Source organism: Vidua macroura (assembly GCF_024509145.1).
Source record: "Vidua macroura isolate BioBank_ID:100142 chromosome W unlocalized genomic scaffold, ASM2450914v1 whyW_random_scaffold_38, whole genome shotgun sequence".
In the NCBI taxonomy this organism is placed as follows: domain Eukaryota; kingdom Metazoa; phylum Chordata; class Aves; order Passeriformes; family Viduidae; genus Vidua; species Vidua macroura.
In genome coordinates this window covers 5,013,433-5,033,273 of record NW_026530535.1, presented here as the reverse complement: position 1 = coordinate 5,033,273, position 19,841 = coordinate 5,013,433, and the positions used below count along the sequence as shown (strand labels likewise).

Here is a 19,841-nt window from a genome sequence, read left to right as displayed (position 1 = left end):
GGAGAGCAAGAGATAGAGAGAGAAGCTGATCCCAGCCCCTCATCCTCCAGCCAAAATCTCGAGGAATCTCTGCTCTTCCCAAGAGAAAACCCCCCAGCTAAGAGAGTAGCCAGCTGCACCCTTCCCTCCATTTTGGCCACTTCTTTTGTCTCTTAAGTACCGGTCATTATCATCTCCTAGGAAACAAATGGGACAAAATTCCCTGAGAGAAAGAAAAAAAAAAAAGGAGAAATCCAAACCCTCAACAGGGACAGACATGTTTTCCGAATATTTTACTAGTTTTTTTGCATTCTGCACTTGTTCAGGGCAGGGGCAGGTGACGTTATAGTGGGGGTCTGCTACAGGCTGCCTGACTAGGAAGACCAAACTGATGAGGTCCTCTATAGACAGATAGGAGCGGCCTCACATTCACAAGCCCTGGTCGTCATGGGGGTGGGGACTTCACCCCGACATCTGCTGGAAGGACAACACAACAGCATGGCACAAGTGTTATAAATTGAGGCAAATAACTTGTTCAGCCTTTCGAGAGTCAATCAGAAATTTATTGATTACAGCAAGCAATGGCAAGCAAACAGCGCTGGGTGCAGCCGGGGAGTCAGCGCTCCGCCAACGGCTCACATTGGTTCCCCCTTCCCACAGTCTTTTTATACTCCCTTCCGTGTCCGCGGTATCTCTGGGTGTACTCTGCGCTTGTGCCCTCTCTTGCTAGGGGGTCTTCTTCTACTCTCTGGTGGTCGTTTGAGGAAGGTTCCTCTCTTCTTCCTCTGTGAAAGTCCACGGCCCTGTAATGATCTTTTCCATATAAGGGTATATGTTATATGCTTCTAAGTTCTAGTTACACAGTCAGCTTAAGTAATCAACATACTAGCTAGTTTCTGTCTTGCGGTTTTCTGTTATCTACACAAGACTTCTCCTTTGGTTTTCTGTTATCTACACAAGGCTTCTCCTTTCTGTCTTGATGAACAAAGAGTCCTTTCTAACTTATCACACAAGCAATCCAAGAGTTTACAAGAATATGTTGATGACAACTTCCTTCTCCAAGTGATAGAGGAGCCAACAAGGAGAGATGCTGTGTTGGACCTTGTCTCACCAACAAGAAGGGGCTGGTGGGGAATGTGAAGCTCAAGGGCAGCCTGGGCTGCAGTGATCATTGTGAGAAATGACTGCTCACATTTAAAATTACAAAGGTTTATTAAACCTTAACAAAAATACAACAAAAGGACTGAATAAGGAATAATTGAAGCTCTGTGAGTCTCTGTGACTATCAGCCACATGTTCATCTACAAAATGGATGCTCTGCCTTTTATACCTGTGAAAAATGCATATTTTATGATTGGCTTTTCGCAAATGTTACAATGAATATTATATGTGTAATGTTGGAAAGTTATGCTGCATTAATTCTCTCAAGTAGTGTGTTGAATGTATTTTTAGGTTATAACACAATGTTAAAATAAAACTATACTATGTAAGATACTTTTAAACTAGCTCAAGAAAGAGATGGGATAATCAAGGAATTCTTCGCACAAAGATAACAATTACAGAAACCGCTAAATTTTCTAGAGGAGAGGAATTTATGGCTTTCCTCATCAACAGAAATGAACTTCTTCAAGCCTGACTTAGACTCGAAGGCGCCTGGGGATTAACAGAAACTTTTGACAAGTACCAGACTAATTTATTGTTTTAAATAAAATATATGCATAATCATGAAGTGTTTTGTATATGCAACAGGCTATTGCTTTTAAGGTTATTCCTTTGTTCACAAAGCATGCTTGTCGTGGCTTAAGTGCCCGAGAGCATCCGGATGTCCGTAATTCTTTGCTCTTTATTGTCTTGTATTGTCCTAATTCTAAATTTTTATTACTCTAATTGTATTACTATTTTTATAACCATTTTATTATTATTAAACTTTTAAAATTTTAAAAACCAAGTGATTGGCGTTTTTCACAATGCCCTTCGCCCCTCCCAAAGTTTTGTCAGTAACTCCTATGCCATCCATTGGTGGAGATTACTTTCTGTGAAAAACGCCATTCACTTTTCTTAAAATTTTAGAAGTTTAATAGTATGAAAAACGCCAATCACTTGTTTTAAAATTTTTTAAAGTTCAGTAGTATAAAAACAGTAATAAAATTAGAGCAATAAGAATTTAGACAATCAGAGTTAGGAGCATAAAGGACAATAAAACAAAGAATTACGGACGTCCGGATGCTCTCGGGCACTAAGCCACGAAAAGCATGCCTTGTGAACAAAGAATTAGACCTTAAGAGCAATAGTCTGTTGCATATTCATATATCTCATACATGATGCATAAATTCTGTTGAAACAAAGAACTCTGTCTGATCAGTGTCAACGTCTTCTTAATCCTGTGGCGTCTTCAGGGCCGAGCGAGGCAGGAAGAAGTTAGTTTCTTCTGCTAAGGGAGTCATAAATTCTTTTTCTCTGGAAGATTTAGGTGTCCTGCAGCTGCTATCTCGATCCAAGTACCTCATTCCTTTCTTCCCACGTACATAGTGAAGCAATAAGCGGAATAAATAGACTCCACATCCTGATGTAGTTATGAAGTGGGTATGTATGTCAGCGCCCGGCACAAGTGAGATAGCTCTCCAAAACCTTGTGCCCCGAGCCTCGGTCTGATCCACATCTTTATTCACAAAGGTGTTCCATATGCAATACATTACACAACTTTTTCATGGATATTCAACCCCAGGCCCCGCCTGTCCTCACCTCTCATGCTAAATAGGTCCACGCCCTTCTGGGCATGTGTGGTTTGCTGTGGTGGCTGCATGGGGGTCTCTGAGGCTGAAGATTGTGGTCTTCCTCATGACTGAACTTTTGAATTTTTCTCCTTTGCGCGTTGGCTTTTGTTCCTTTGGTGCTTATCTGAGTACGTCTGTCAGTCTTGATAAGCTTGGAGACAGAGGAGCCCCTTTATCTGGGTTCTTTGCATCTCCTGGTCTCCTCCAGTATTGTTCTTTATGTAAGAAGCTTCAGAAATTTGCATTTTCCTATGCCCTTTGTACCATGGCAGAGGTTTCTTAAGTAAAAGGTTAAAATTCAACACATAATTCTACAAGCTAAAATTTAAATGCTTAATTTATTTTGTTAACTCAAGTGAACTTCAAAAATCTCCATTTCAATAGTTTCTATTTTAACTACAAAAGCTCCATTGTAATTACAAAACTATATTTACCATACTATAAAAATATTAATACAGCACTTCTAATGAATATAACAAAATACATATAGTAAATATCTGCGTAGAGCCATATAATAAGCACTTTTCACAATCCTCTATTTTCTTTTTATTACTAATTTGGCTCGAGCAATATTCATTGTTTTCTAGCCTTCATCATTCGCTCATTTTTTTCAAAAATCAATCTCGCTTCTTTGAACGGGTCTTCTATATTATTTTGTTTCTTTAACACCATAATCCTTTGTGCCATTTTAGATGTAGTCAATTTTTGGTCCATGGGCATGGTCACTACCTGCATGCCTTGGACTACACTGGTGATGAGCCAAATGAAACAGGGGATCAAACAAGGAGGAAATATTAGACCACCTATAGTACATAAAAGGAAGAAGCCTAACTTCTTCCACAATTCTATTCCCAATACGATATCCCAACAGCTAGTATTTAGCATTGATTCCCACTTTTGAACTGGCACATGGGCGATTTTTTGGATATCATTGACTATATCCAGGACAGCATCTCCATTGTCATCTATTTTTAAACAACAATCTGATGTATTAAATTTTCCACAAACACCCCCTTCTTCAGCTAATACGTAGTCCAAAGCCAACCTATTCTGATAAATGGCCACTCTTGTTTGGGTTTGCTGCTTTGATATTAATTCCATTGCCTGACCAGTTTTGTTCGTTATTATCTCTACAGCGGCTTGGAGTCTTATAATACGATTTAGCCTATAAACTGGGGTCCGATATCCCCAACTCCCATCTTGTGCCCAGGTAGTGGGCCCATGCGTTTCTAATATGCGTTCAGGGAGCCATTCCTCATCTCCCCATTTTTTTAATCCTCCAATCAAATCTCTTCTGTTTCTGTTTAGATCCTCATAAACTGGTATCCTGAATTGATCTCCATCAGGTCCTGGTAAAAGAAAAAATCCTGGCTGTATGATTCCCAGAGTACAGCTCTCTCTCCACTGAGAGGGGAGTTTTGGGTATGCTCTTTTTTCCACATATCCAAAATAAGCCATCTGGAGATTTCCAATAGTCAATTTCTGGTTGATCTATATATTTCCGGGATGCCAAAGTAAGGATTTTTGCCTGTATCATTACATTTAAAAAGTCTAATGTTACAATTATACTTACAATTTCCTTTTTTTACTTTTTCTTGGGTCCAGTACATGGTAGGTTCTTCTGGGACCCACCATACAGAAGTTCCATTACTAACCTTATATCTTTTACAGGGAGTTTTTCCTACTTCATGAAGGAACTTTTTCCCATTGCGCCAGAGACATTCTTCCCCTATGACTATTGAACTCAAAATCCACCCCTCTGGTCGGTTTTCTCCATTTATACTTGTTTGGTTCCACTTAAGGAGCTCAATTGGGCCTAAGCTGCTGCCTTTCCATGGCCATTCTTCTGACATCAAAGCCCCTCCACAGACCCAACAGTTGGTTATGTTAAGTTCCCTACTTATTCTTTCCCTCAATTCCACAAACTGATTTTTACCCATTCTTGAGATATCTATTTCTTTTTCTAATTACTGTTCAAGTTTTGTATAGAAATCGTCAAGTGAGCTTGGAACAGGCTTAGGTTGATGTGCTGGCTTAGCCTTTTTGTATATCAATTGCTCTTTTATCAAATCTTGTTCTTTATTCCCAATTGTGTATGTGAGACAATTCCATCTCTCCCCTTTTGGTCGTTGACTTCCCATCCTGTTACCACTTGTTCCTAAATTCTCCACAATCCAGTACTTTTTCCCATTGTGCATGCAATTGCCTAATTTGGATGGGTTATAACAGTGACTGTTGACATGAGTGTGAGAAATAGAAAAGGAATCTCGGTGTCTTTCCATATACAGCTTTCAGTAACACCTGTGACATGACTTCGTCGGTATCCCAAAAGGGAAAAGACAAAAAATGAGTGACAGAAAAAGAGATAACAGAGGTCCAGTATGGCTTATACTCCCACCTCCCATGCCTATGGGGTTGCAACCCACAGCAGGTGTATTTGATCTTCTTGGTGGCGAATACAGAGGCCAATCCAGTCTTGCCCTCTATTTCCTTGTCATTTTCTCTTAGCTAATTTCCAGGCAAGTAGTTTTTGACACTCCTTAACTGTGGTTTCCCACCATTCCTCAGGTATCTCCCATTCAACAGGCACTAATAATTCCCATCCACAAAAAAAAGTTTTTATTTCAGTTGCTTCGAGTTCTACCTGGAGATGGGATCGATTTGGCACTTGACACTTCCTGCAATGAGGGTGTCGATTGTGTGAAGTACAATATCAATTTTTCCCACAATTTAAACATTTACATTTAACCCAGCTAGCATGTCGGCTATTTGGGTGAATCAAACAGGGTATAGGATATGGCACTGATGGAAGTTGCAACTCCTCCTCCTCTTTGTATAAGTCACAGGCTAAGGCCAGAATACAAGATTTCTCTGTCCAAAATAGTCCTGATCCTCTTGTTTGAAGTGGCAGTATTCCTCCCCAAGGAGAGTATTGCAGGTGTCTCAGGACTTGTCCAGGCGGTACTTGAAACCACTAATGTAAGCTCAGTCTTATTTCCCAATTAGGTGTGATTCTTTGTACATTTCCTAGATCATTTTGGTCTTCCCAGTTCATTACCACCCTGCCCCCATTTAAGAGTCAATTTGGTATCACCCGATTTAGATGCTATCGTCCACTCCTTGGGTTCTTTTATGGGTCCTTTGATTCTGCTGGCGTGAATCCAGCCTCGTTCACTGGTCCGGATCACAGCTTCAGTCGTCAGCAATACCTGAAAAGGACCTTCCCATTGTGGAGTTAAAGACTGTTCTTTCCAAGTTTTTACTAGCACCCACTCCCCTGGATGAATATTATGGATTTTAAAGGTGTGGTTTTCAGGGATTATCCCTTTTAACCGCATGTTTTCAAGAGTTTTTGCAATGGTGTTCACATATCCTTTAACACTCATTTCCCCTACTTCATAGGTAGCAGTTTCATGTTGGTTGGTCAGAAAAGATAATCCAAACATCATCTCATAAGGTGACACTCCCAGGTCGGACCTGGGTTGTATTCGGATTTTCAATAAGGCTAAAGGTAGACATTGTACCCATGACATTTGGGTTTCAACTATTAATTTAGTCAAAGTTCTCTTTAAAGTCTGCTTCATTCTCTCTACCTGGCCCGAACTCTGTGGATGCCATGGGGTGTGTAACTCCCATTTTATCCCCAAGGCTTGAGTTATTTGCTGTAAACTTTTTGACGTAAAATGTGTTCCTATGTCTGAGTCTATCCTATTAACCATCCCATATCTGGGAATGATCTGTTCCAAAAGGGTTTTACATACCACGTTGGCTGTGGCCTTGACAGTGGGAATCTCTTCAACCCAATGAGTTAGATGATCTGTCATTACTAATAAATACTTCCATCTCTGTACTTGAGGAAGTTCAGTAAAATCTACTTGGATACTTTGAAATGGTCGATGAGCTAACTCACGACCTCCTAATGTTGTTTTTCTCATCACATTTTTATTTATTCTTTGGCAAGTTATACATCTTTCAGTTACTTGCTTTGCTAATCCAAAAATCCCAATACACCCATAGTTCCTTAAAAAATGATCACACAATTCCTGGGTACCCCACTGAGTTTTCTGGTGCATGACTTCTAATATCTTCCTGGTAAGTGTTTTATTAAGTAATTGTCTTCCATCAGGAAGTTTCCATTTCCCTGATTCATCTGGTTCGCCTCCTATTTTGTTTAATTCTTTTTTCTCTGCCTCACTAAACTCTGGAATTTCCAATTTTTCCTTGTTTGGGGTTAAAATTAAACTAACCCTTTCGGCCCCATTTTCTGCTGCATCTTTAGCTTCTTGATCTGCCAAATTATTTCCTCTTATTTCTGGGGTCATTCCCTTTTGGTGTCCCTTAATATGTACTACAGCTATTTCTTCAGGTAAGTTTAATGCCTCTAAAACCTCTGAAGTGAGTCCCTCATGTACTAATCCCTTTCCTCTTGAATTAAGTAATACTCTGTCTTCCCAAATTTTTCCAAAGTTATGTACTACTTCAAAGGCATACCTTGAATCAGTATATATAGTTCCTTTCTTGTGTGCTAAATATTCCAGTGCTCTTTTTAGAGCATATAATTCATAGGTTTAAGCTGACCAGATTGAGGGTAATTTTCCCTTTTCAATAGTTTGCATGTTTTTTCCATCAACTACTGCATACCCTGATATTCTTTTTCTTTGTAGACATCTGGAGGAACCATCCACATAGATTATTTCCCCTTCTGAAAGGGCTTGTTCTTCAAGATCTTCTCGAACTTTTGTTTGGTATTGGATAATTTCTAAACAATTATGTATTAGGTTATTTACTGGTTCTCCATATAAGAATTGAGCTGGATTTAAACTTCTGTTTACTTCTAGTGTCAAGTCATCACTGTCTATCAAGATTGCTTCATATTTTAACATTCTAGAGTCTGTCAACCATTTTTCAGCCTTCTGGTTTAACACATTTCAAACTGCATGAGATGTACACACAATTAGTTTACTTCCAAAAGTAAGCTTATGACTTTCTTCTACCAGGATTGTAGTAGCTGGTATAACTCAAATACATACTGGCCAGCTGTGACTCACTGGGTCCAACATCTTTGATAAATAAGCTACTTGTCTCTTTACTCCTCCTCACTCCTGAACCAGAACTCCATGAGCTACCCCATTTTCCACATTTACATTCAGATGAAAGGGTTTTTCTAACGAGGGTAAGCTTAAAGCTGGTACTGAGGCCAGTTTTAACTTCAACTCTTCTAATTTAACATCATCTTCCTTGGTACACGTAATATCATCTCCCTCTGTCAATTTTCCATACAAAAATGTTATTGCCTGTGTGTACACATCTATCCATAATCTAAAATATCCCAGTAATCTGAGTAGTTTTCTGATTTCCCTCTTTGAAGAGGGAGGGAGAAGGGATAAAATTCCTGCAATACTCTCGGGGTTGAGCTTCCAGCTACCCTTACTTATTAGGTATCCAAGATATTTTACCTCTGGTTCTACAAATTGCAGTTTCCCTTTTGATGCCCTTAATCCTTTTTCCCTGAGAAAATTCAAAAGTTTTGTAGTAGCCTCCCTAACTTCAGCTTTCCCAGATAATAGATCATCCACATATTGGATAATTTGTATTCCAGGAGGAGTGGGGAAAGCTTGCAGTATTGTTTCTAAAATTTGCCCAAAAAACTTTGGAGATTCAGTAAACCCCAGTGGTAATTTTGTCCATCTTAATTGCTGCTTTCTCCCAGTTTGTGGATCCTCCCATTCTAAAGCAAAGATATTTCGCATCTCCTCGGCCAGTGGCCAAGCCCAAAAATCATCTTTAAGATCCACTACACTAAACCACTGATGCTGGGGTGGAACCTTACTTAGAAGAGTGTAGGGATTTGCTACCACTGGGTAGTGGGTCCGAGTTCTTTTGTTAACCTCCTGTAAATCTTGTACCAATGTATAGTTCCCATCGGGCTTCTTTACTGGGAGAATAGGGGCATTATGAGGAGACATACAAGGTTCTAATGTCCCATCCTTTATTAATCCTTCTATTACTGGCTTCAAAACTTACTGTCCTTCTAAGGATATAGGATACTGACATACACGTATGGGACAATCTTCTCTCTCAGTCGTGACCCTTATGGGGTCAATATCTAATCTTCCCCTATTTCCTTCCCCAGCCCAAACTTCCTTGTTAATTTTTTCCTCATCCTCTTGGCCAAGTTTTAAAACTCTAGCTGTCATTTTCCCTTCTTCTGGTATAACCCCTATTCCTAGTTTCACCTGTAAGTCTCTTTCCAATAAGTTGCTACCTGCCCCAGGGACCAATAAGGCATCCCTCATCCAAATTCTAGTTTCTCCCTCGATTACCACATCTTTAATGACTGTGAAACTCTCTCCTTTTGCCCCTGTTACTTTTACAGTATCTTTGCTTACACTATAACATTTTGGAGTATTTAATAGGCAGGTTCTTTTTGCCCCTGTGTCTACCACAAATTCTAATTTTTCTTCTTGGGGACCCACTTTTAAAATTATCACATGCTCCAGATAGTATCTATCCCCCAAAATATAAAGCCTATGACTTCCCTATTCCTCCTCGGGGCCCATTTCTCAGGAGATTTTCAGATCTTTTATCTGATTAGGGCTATTTCTCCTATAAAATCTTTCATCCTCACAGTAAAAACCGATGCTTCTGGAATGCTCCTGAGATTTGGCTTGTATTGGGGTTCTGTTCTTTTCCCCTCTCTCTATGACCTTCATGTCTAGGAGTGGTGCCTGGGTGTTTTACATTTCTCTGGAAATTTTTTTCTCGCATGGTGGTTACCATAATTTTTACTTTCTCTTTAGCTTTTTCTTCATCTCTTCGGACATAAATTTTTTGAGCCTCCTTTAATAAATCCTCTAATTATCTATTATGCCAATCCTCAATTTTTTCTAGTTTTTTTCTAATATCTGGCCAGGCATTAGTGACAAAATTAATCCTTAATAGAGTTTGTGCCACAACAGTCTCAGGGTCCATTCTGGAATATTGTTTCATATTTCTCCTAAGTCTGCCTAACCATTCAGCTGGAGATTCTTCTTTCCCCTGCTGTCCCTCAAAAGCCTTTTTAGCATTTTGCCCTCAGGGTGCCGCTTCTTTTATTCCCTTGATTATCAAATTACGGCAATCATGCATGTGTTTCCTCCCCTCCTCATCATTTTGACCCCAATTAGGAGGTGCTATTGGCATTTTTTGATCTCCTGGGGGGCCCTGCTGGTTTTCTTTTTCCCAAATTTTTATTCCAGCTGCTCTGATCAATTGCCTTTCTTCCTGAGAATAAACTATTTTCATTATAGATTGCATCTCTTCCCAAGTATAAATGTTCGGACCTAAGAATTGGTCTAATTGCTCAGCTGTGCCTATGGGATCTTCCAAAATTTCTTTTATTTCTTTGTTAAAATTTCTGACTTCAGAAGAAGTCAAAGGGATGTTTACAAACCCTGTTCCACCCTCTCCCATTGGAACTTCTCATAGTGGAAATAAACCAATCTCTTCATCCCACTCTTTTTGGTTTTTATCCTCTACAGCCTTTCTGCTGTGTTTTGAGGAAAGATCAGGAGAGGGCTGTCTTCTAACTGAGTTTCTTGTGTTTCGGTAAGGTGGATCTTCTTCAGGGAGAGAGTTTTCCTGAACAGCAGGAGCTGTCATTACGAAGGGAACGGGACCCAGGGCAGGGATAGATGAAAGTGTCGGAGGAAGGGGTGTGAGGGGAGGGATTCATGCCAAGGCCTGGTCCTCCAAGGGGAGGGCGTAGGCGGGGTCTGCTGCCAGAGCCGTCAAAGGAGGAGGGTCTTCCGGTGGAAACCAAACTGGAGCGTGGATGGCCCGCACATGGTTCATGGCGGCAGGGTCGGCAGCTCCCAGCACAGACAAAGCAGGCAGGGCGGCCCCAGCAGCAGCCGCGGCGCCCAGCGCAGCTGGCACGGGCAGAGCAACCGGGGATGGGGCAGTGGGGACAGCCGTGGGAAAAGCGGTCGGGGATGAGATGGCCGGGATCGACGGGACCCCTGGCATGGTCGGCGCGGTGACCACAGACCACAGGGCAGGCGGGACCCCTAGCATGGCTGGCGGAGCGACCGCGGGCCAGGCAGCCGGGACTCGGGCAGACAAATTCACCGGCATGGCCGGAGCTGGGATGTGGGCAGGGACCGGTGGTGCAGCCGCGAGCGGCGAGACCGGGGCCAGGATGGGGACCGGGACCGGAGGGACAGCCGCGAGCGATGAAACCGGATGTGGGACGGGGGCCGGGAGTAGCGGCTCAGCCGCGAATGGCGGGGGAGCAAGTGGAAACGGAGGAGGCACTAGTTGCAAAGGATCCCAATCATTTTCTTTCTTTTTTTCCTCTTGTTCCCAGCCCTTTTCTTTCCCCTTTTTCTTTTCTTGCTTTGTCTCGGGGGTTTCTGATACTTTAAAGATTTTTTTATTCTCCTAAAATCTCCCGTCCAGCATGTGGCATATTCTCTTTCTTCTGGATTAAATGGTTCTTTTGAATTTACAAATAAATTCAAAGCCTGACAAATCCAACTTTCAAAAGAGCCGTATCTAGGCCAATAAACGTGGTCAGGTCCTATTTCCTTCTTTGTCCATTCTAGCATACAAAATTGAATCATCTTTACTTTGTCCTTTCTCCTTGTACAAGGGTTTTTATCCCAGTTAGCTAACATAACTCCCAAAGGGCTATCATGGGGTATCTCTGCTGGTACCTTTTTACTCCCTTTTTTCTTTCCTGTATCCAACTTACTGGTTTTCTGTCCCATTTTTCAAGATTTTATCTATTTGTCCCCTGCCTGTTTCCCACTTTCTCTAGCAACCTGAATACCACCTTCTTCTGACTACACACACAAAAAAAAAACCCTTTTTCTCACAATACTATTCAATACAATACACCTCCCTCCAAGGAGATAAAGTGAATCTTAAAATAAAGAAGCTACATTACATATACTTTCATTCATCTACATTTACTCACTGTTATTTCTCACTCACTCTCACACATTCATTCACACCCTCAGGACACGAAGCGGACCCCTTTTGCCAGAGAATTTCTTGGGTCCTAGAAGTCTGGAAGAAGTCTGAATAGTCCCAATAAGGTGGCAATAATTCTTCTATTGGAATTTTTGGTGTCTTGTTGCTGTTATCTGTATGTGAAGAATTTCTTGGTTATCTTATCCATTCTTTGAGCTAGTTACAAAAAGTATCTTACATCACATAGTTTCTATTTTAATATTATGCTATAGCCTAAAAACTATATTTACCATACTACTTAAAAAGGATTAATACAGTACTACAAAGAAATTAATACAACTTTCCAACATAACGCATATAGTATTCCTTTTAATATTTGCGAAAAGCCAATCATATAATATGCATTTTTCACAATATTACATTGGGATATGCTATCTTTTCTGTTAGTCTGTTGCAGGCTGCCTGTGTAGTAGAGATCTTATAAATGCCTTACCTGGTGTGCATGCTACCTAGTGAGCTGCTTGGTGGAACTCACTTCTATTACGTCAGAACACATTGTTTTTCAGTCCTTTTCTGTCTTGCATTTTGAGTCTATTCCTGATGTTTCAGTTTTGACTTTAGGCACCTTCTCCTGCATGCCTTTTGTAGGTCAGGAAATACCCATGTTGTTTGATGAGCAGAGTATCTCTTCTGATGTTTTCCTATGGGTGGGAATGAAATGTAAACGTAACTGGTTTGCACTCATATTTTCTAATGTTTTTTGTTTTGAATGTGTGTATGCACAGGTGTGTGGGATAAGGCTATTCAGTGCTGATGTGGTTTTCCTGTCGTGATTTAACACCAGCCAGGCACCAAGCCCCAAGCAGCCACTCACTCCCCCACCAGAGGGATCAGGGTGAGAATCAGAAGAGTAAAACCTTGAAAACTTGTGGGTTGAGATACAGACAGTTTAATAGGAAAAGCAAAAGTTGCACACACGAACAAAGCAAAACAAGGAAGTAATTCACTGCTTTCCATGGACAGGCAGGTGTTCAGCCACCTTCAAGAAAGCAGGGCTCCATCACATGTAAATGGGGACTTGGGGAGATAAACTCCATCATTCCAAACGTGTCCCCTCCCCTCTTCCTTCTTCCTCAAGCTTTATATGCTGAGCATATTGTCTCATAGTCTGGAATAGCCCTTGAGTCAGTTGGGGGTCACCTGTTCCAGCTGTGTCTCCTCCCAACCTCTCATGCACCCCCAGCCTCCTCCCCAGCATGGCCATACGAGGAGCAGAAAAGGCCTTGACTCTGTGTAAGCTCAGCAATAACAAAAATACCTCTATATTATCAACCCTGTGTTCAGCACAAATCCAAAGCATAGCCCCATACCAACCACTGGGAAGAAAATTAACTCTATCCTGGCTAAAACCAGCACATCCCCTACCTGAGGGGCAGTGGTAATAATTGCAATCCTTCGATCCTGTTCTCATGTGGATTTGGTTTTATTTTTTCTGATTTCTATAGGGAAAAAATGCTACTGTGTTGACGCTGTTGAGACAGGGACGGGCGAAATGACTTGTACGATTTCAGAAGGCAAATGAATGTTTATTCAAAAGTACGTCTCTCTTTTATAGAGAACATCGTGAACATTAATTCCATTGGTCTTAAAGTAAAAACATTTCACCTGATTGGTACACTGGACTTAGGTCAGTGTGGTAGAACATATCTATAAACAATATGAACGGAAAGCAAGATAATAGATTGTTTACATTCCTCTCGGACTTTTTCCCAGGCTTAGCCTGGCAGAAATATTTCTCTTTTTCTCTCTGACTGAACTGAGAATATCCACACTCCATCAGTTCCAGTTCATGTCCAATGAATCCTGTTCAGATCTCTTCTCCAAATCTGCTTTTTGTGTTATGATGTTCCTTAGAAGGAGATGGGAGTGCTGCTTTTGAGTAACCTGCAAAGATTTTTAATATTAATTTGGCTGTTTTGCTAAGTGATTCATGCTGGAGGTGCTGAGATGGAATTAACTGGGAAGGAAAGGAGGATGAACTATAACACAGTTTCAAATTACAGAAAACACCTGCAATGCTAAATCCTTGCCAGATGGTTTCATGTTCAGTGATGGAGGACTGGGTTTAGGAGATGGGAGGGATGGGCAGAAATGCAGCAAGGCAGAAGGTGCTGGGGAATTTGGAGAGAGGGATATGAAGGAGGAGGATGCTTTTCCAATGTTGAAGACTATGAAAATTGATATGTAAATGGTTAAAGCATTAACTCTTTGCGCTGGTTTGAAGGCAAGCCAGCAGGAGGAATTAACTCCACAGAAACATGTTGCAAGAGATTCCAAGTCAGAACTACAATTTAATAGGACAATTACAAAAATGGCAATACTACAGGAACATTGGCTTAAACCAACAAAGTCAGAATATAACCTGACACCCTGTTGTCCAGGGTGGTGGTAGCAGTCCCGTTGGAGTGATGGATGTGGCCTTGTCAAAGCAGTGACCCTGTAGTAAGGTCTGGTCCTTCTCTGGAGGTCCACTGGTTGTATCATGCCGTCCCAAGTCACAGATTACATACAGGTAGGAATGTTCGATTCCTCCCCCAGGGCGGGGAATTTCACAATGGGATGATATAATTCTGAGTCATGCTGGTGAGTCCCTGATGTCCCATTAGCAGAGATCCCCCCCCCCCTTTAGGCTGTGTGCATTGGGCAGCTGTTGCAAACAAGTGACTATTAACAGCTCATCAGAAGGTGATATAGGTGGTGATAGAATACATACCTTACATTGTAATGCAAGACACTCTTGATGGATTGGAGTGGTGGGGAGAAAACCATGAGAATTAGGAGGAAAATTACTTAGTAGAGTACCAGCCTCATATGTGCAGTTCACCCAGAAAGGGAAGGACAAATTTTTCTATTTTTGTCCCAAACTGAAGACAAAATACTGCTTTGATTTTGCTGGCATGTCCTGTCAAAGTGAGAGCTTTCTAGGGTGAGGATTTTCTTACCTTCCTGTAGAAGAATGATCTAGGGCAGTGGTCTCCACCTTTTTTGATTGCACCACCTCATCAGCAAAAAAAATTGTGCGCACTCCCAATATATTTTTATTTATAAATTATATATGTATACTATTGTACTAATATGTATGTTATAAAACATACATGAAAATAAAAAAGGATGAGAACAAATTTTTATTTTCATGCTCTATTTTTATTTTTTAAAATTGTATTTATTATACCAAAACCAATTTCTTCATGCACCCCAGTGGATTGTCTTGTGCACCTCACTTTAGAGACTACTGATCTGAGTTCTCTTGTAACATAAAGTAAATTTTCCAGTAATCAGGTGGTAACTCTTTTTCAGCAGATTTTTAAATAATTGTGCTGTTTTCCTAGCTGATGTTTTTTACTTTTAGAAATCAGAGCATGTTAAAACATTTAGACTACATCCACATTGTGTCCTGGCTTGAACCTAGGTCTTTGGCCTCTGATGGTCTGTTGCTCTTCCAGACACAGTCTCACTGGAATATGACAGCTCAGAGCTGCAGGTTGGGAGGGGTAAGCGTTTAGTCGTTGCCTTTAATTTACCATTAAGAGATTAAGTATTTGTCTATGATATTAAAAAAGTCTGTAAAATAGGTTTATTTTGAAGTTGAGGATACAGGTAAACCTTCAGCTATGCTGTAAATGATAAGGTCAGTTTCTGCCCAAACTTCCTTTAGGTCTTACTTTTAAAAATGTCTTATGCTTACAAGAAATATAAGGGTTATATTATAAAAAGTATAAGGGTTCATAAGAGTTGTCCAGCTCTTATGGTTTCAGCATTTCAGCTATTAATAAATTATGATGTCTTTTTCTAAGGATTACTATGGAATTACATTCCCTGCCCCTGCAACCTTGACAGGCAGAGATGGAAGCCTTGCTAACAACCCCTTCTCAGGTGAGTATTATTTAAACATGAGGATGGTGAGTGAGATGTGCTGGTCATCCTGCTGTTGCTGAAAAAGCAGTAATTTTCCCCTTCTGTAGACAGTTAAACCCATCAGTCCAAACTAGCCAAACAAAAGCAAGCATCTTTCTCTAAACACTGACATCGATTTTGTTTTTAATTTTTTTTTTTCTTCATGGTTTTGGTCAGTAATTCATATGTGACTCAGAGGTTCTTGGGAGTAAGTTGGATGCCCTTTGAGAATAAGTGCAAAATTGTTACAAATTTAAATGGTAGTGTCATCTAGTGTCCTTCCCAAGCGCTTATAGGTGCTTGAAAACTATTCCATAGCCTAATGATTCTTCTTGAAATTTAACTGGCTTGCTTTCCTTTGTTACTGCTATTTTAGTACTTGTATGTTCTCAGCAGGAGCTGCGTCTAGCAGGCTCCCTCTCATCCTCTCCAAATCTAATGGACTTCATTCCCAAAAGCATGTGGTCTAAGAAGCCCTTGTTCATTCCTGCTCTTACTCTTCAGTTATTGTTGTGCAAAGATGACATTAATGCTATCCAGGATTTTCAGCCAGTGATTTTCTTTCATTACAATCTGATTACAGCTTAAAACTGTAGCTATAGGTGTTATAATTCCTATAATGATGATATTAAGTGTTGTCATACTTTCTGGTAACCAACATAAAGGAATATTAGTTTGGAATGAGATAGATATGAGTGATATATGTCACCTCCCTAAAAACATGTGAGCATGGTGCTCTGTAGACCACCAGAAAATGCAAGTGTTCAGGAGTTTTTCTGCTGCATAATCATTTCTCTTGGGACTCTGCTTTTGGGGTAATAACCAAATTTCCCTTCCTACTTCTTAAAAATGGTGGGCCACGATGCAAGTTTTGCTTTCCTGGCCTTCACCTATTGTTTCCAGAACAGGTGGTGTGAGGAACCAGACATATTAACTCTAGTCATGCTTGGCAAATAGACTGACAAAAATATTCCTATCACTTCCTGCAAATCCTAACTTGCTTTCAGCCCATGAAGCTTAGCTAATCAGTTTAACCTCTAGGAGAGTCACACTTTAACCCAACAACTATTTGCTCTTTGGCTGTTTACCATAGTTTTGCTTTTAGCATGTTTTATTGCAATAATCTAATATAATCAATCTGCTCAGATTGTGTGAGATAGGTAAGTATTGGTATCTCCATTTTAACAATGGATTAGCCATGGCATGGAGTTCTCTGCCACTAACAGGCAATGTCCCTGTAGCCATCAGGAACAGAGACTGGGAGAAGGCTTCCCATGAACAACTGCAGGCTTTCAAGCATAGGATGTGTTCTCTTCTGTAGTTGTCTACTTGTATTCAGATATTTTGAATCCTTTGAATTCTCCACTTCTGGTGTAGCTTTAATAGCTTTTCTGATGAGTTTGTTCTTTCGCAGGTGACATAACAAAATTTGGCCGTGGGGATTCTGCCTCCCCTGCTCCTGCTACCACGCTCGCCCAGTTGCAGCAGAACCAGACTCAGACTCACCATACAACTCAGCAGCCATTCCTCAATCCGACCCTGCCCCCGGGGTACAGCTACACTGGGTTACCTTATTATGCTGGTGTGCCCGGTGTTCCCAGTGCGTTCCAATATGGGCCAACCATGTTTGTAAGTGTGATAGCCTAAACTGTAACCCTCCCTGTGTGCCTCTCTGGTTTTGCTCTCTTCAGCCCAAACCTACATCTTAGAATCACAGGATGGTTTGGGTTGAAAGGGACCTTAAAGATCATGTGGTTCCATTGCCTCTGTAATGAACAGGGACACCTTTCACTAGACCAGGTTTCTCCAAGCTCCGTTCAACCTGGCCTTGAACACTTCCAGGGATGGGGCAGCAACAACTTCTCTGGGCAACCTGTGCCAGTGTCTCACCACCCTCATTGTAAAAAACATCTTCCTTATGTCCAATATAAATCTACCCTCTTTTACTTTAAAGCCATTCTCCCTTGTCCTGTCACTACAGATCCTGGTAAAAAAATGTTTCTGTGTCTTTCTTATAAGCTCCCTTTAAGTACTGAAAGGCCACAATAAGGTATTCCTGGAGCCTTCTCTTCTTCAGGCTTAACAGCCCCAACTCTCTCAGCCATTCTTCAGAGGAGAGGTGCTCCAGTCTTCTGATCGTTTTCATGGCCCTCTAGACCTGTTCTAAGAGGTCTTTTTTAGTGCATCACAACATACTGGGGGCCCCAGAACTGGATATGATACTCCAGGTGGGGTCTCATGGCAGCAGAATAGTCATCATTCCCAGTCTGTAAGGAATCTCCAAAAACATGCAAGAATGAGAAAATAGCTGCAGTCTCTTCCTCAAGAAAATGGGAAATTTAAAAGGCCAGAGCTCATGAATTCCCATGCAGGTTACTATAAATAGCAGACAGCTGCAGCTCTTGGACTTGGTGTTCCTGAAAGCCTGTAGCACCCTCCAGATAGTCAAAGGGAGATCCAAAGCTGTCAGAAAGATGAGAATGCCTAAGAAATCCTTTTGAGCATTGAGGAGACTGGATTAACTCAGAGAGCAGGGAGTCTCAGGAGGGGAAATGTTATTTGGGAAGAGGGATGCTCCAAGCAGAAGGGTACATGACTCTATTTTAGGGCCTTGTATGACTGTGTCTTATGAAACAGACTTGGGCAGGAGTTGGTGTTTCATTTGATTCTGTGGGTGACAATTTGCTGTTTAGAGTCAGTGTATGAAAGAGATTCAACAAGGCCAAGTGCTGCGTCCTGCACTTGGTCACACCAACCCCCTGCAGTGCTACAGGCTGGGGCAGAGTGGCTGGAAAGTGGCCCAGCAGAAAAGGACCTGGGGGTGCTGGTTAACAGCCAGCTGAACATGTGCCAGTGTGTGCCCAGGTGGCCAAGAAGGCCGATGGCATTCTGGCCTGTATCAGCAATAGTGTGGCTAGCAGGACCAGGACAGTGATCATTCCCCTGTACTGGGCACTGGTGAGGCCACACCTCGAATCCTGTGTTGAATTCTTGGCTCCTCACTACAAGAAAGATATTGAGGTGGTGGAGTGTGTCCAGAGAAGGGCAACGGAGCTGGGGAAGGGTCTAGAGAGTAAGTCCTATGAGGAGCTGCTGAGGGAGCTGGGGATGTTTAGCCTGGAGAAAAGGAGGCTCAGGACAGACCTTCTCACTCTCTATAACTCCCCGACAGGGGAGTGCAGCCAGGTGGGGGTCAGTCTCTGCTCCCAGGGAACAAGGGTCAGGACAAGAGGAAATAGCCTCAAGCTGTGCCAGAGGAGGTTCAGGTTGGACATCAGGAAGAATTTCTTCACAGAAAGGGTTGTTAAGCATTGGAATGGATTGCCCAGGGAGGTGGTGGAGTCACCATCCCTGGAAGTGTTCAAGAAATCACTGGATGTGGCACTTAGTGCCATGGTTTAGTTGACAAGGTGGTGTTCAGTTGAAGGTTGGACATGATCTTGGAGGTCTTTTCCAACCTTAATGATTCTATTATTCTAAAGAAATACACAGCCTGTTTTGAGAGAGGGTTGTGCTGTAATCAGGGGGGCAGCTCCGGCAGAAAACTTGGAGCTTGCATAAAGCCACTACAGCAATTTACTTCCGGAAGCGTGAGTGCCATGCCCCATGTCAGCCCAGTACTCCCAACTCCAGATTGAATTTCCCACAAGGTGAAGGTGCCTTCTCCACTAGATGGCAGAGGAACCTTGTGTTTTGTGTGCCATTCTGTGGTTAACAGTCTTTTGTTTCCTTCCTTTGTCCAGGTACCTCCAGCATCTGCTAAACAGCATGGAGTCAACCTGAACACCACGTCGACTGCTTTTCAGCAAGGGAGTGGCTATGGGCAGCATGGCTATGGGGCAGGTATGCTTACCACTGTGCTTTTCACATGCATATCTGCAAAGCTGCTTGCTCACTGTAACACCTTGTCTTGTACACACCGGCAGGCTACGATGACTTAACACAGGGAACAGCAGCTGGAGATTACAGCAAAGGAGGCTACAGTGGGTCATCTCAAGCACAAAACAAATCTGCTGGCACTGGACCTGGGAAAGGTAACATGAAACATGAGGTTGCTCGAGTGGGATTTAGTAGGGCCAACTCCCAGTGCTGTGCAGTCAACACAGCAGTCAGCTCTAAACATGGTCACATCCAAGCTGTTTGTCCATCTCACATATACAAAATGCTTTTTTAATGGCC

At 41.7% G+C, this 19,841-nt stretch overlaps 1 protein-coding gene across 1 annotated transcript in view; it reads left to right on the top strand.

Moving 5' to 3' along the window:
- LOC128822745 (ubiquitin-associated protein 2-like) overlaps positions 1-19,841 on the top strand; it is a 197,181-nt gene that overhangs the window by 173,418 nt on the left and 3,922 nt on the right. The window contains exons 21-24 of the mRNA XM_054004556.1: positions 15,563-15,641; positions 17,077-17,291; positions 19,406-19,505; positions 19,589-19,696. Coding sequence (XP_053860531.1) covers positions 15,563-15,641; positions 17,077-17,291; positions 19,406-19,505; positions 19,589-19,696 — 502 coding nt within the window. The remainder of the gene's footprint in view (positions 1-15,562; positions 15,642-17,076; positions 17,292-19,405; positions 19,506-19,588; positions 19,697-19,841) is intronic.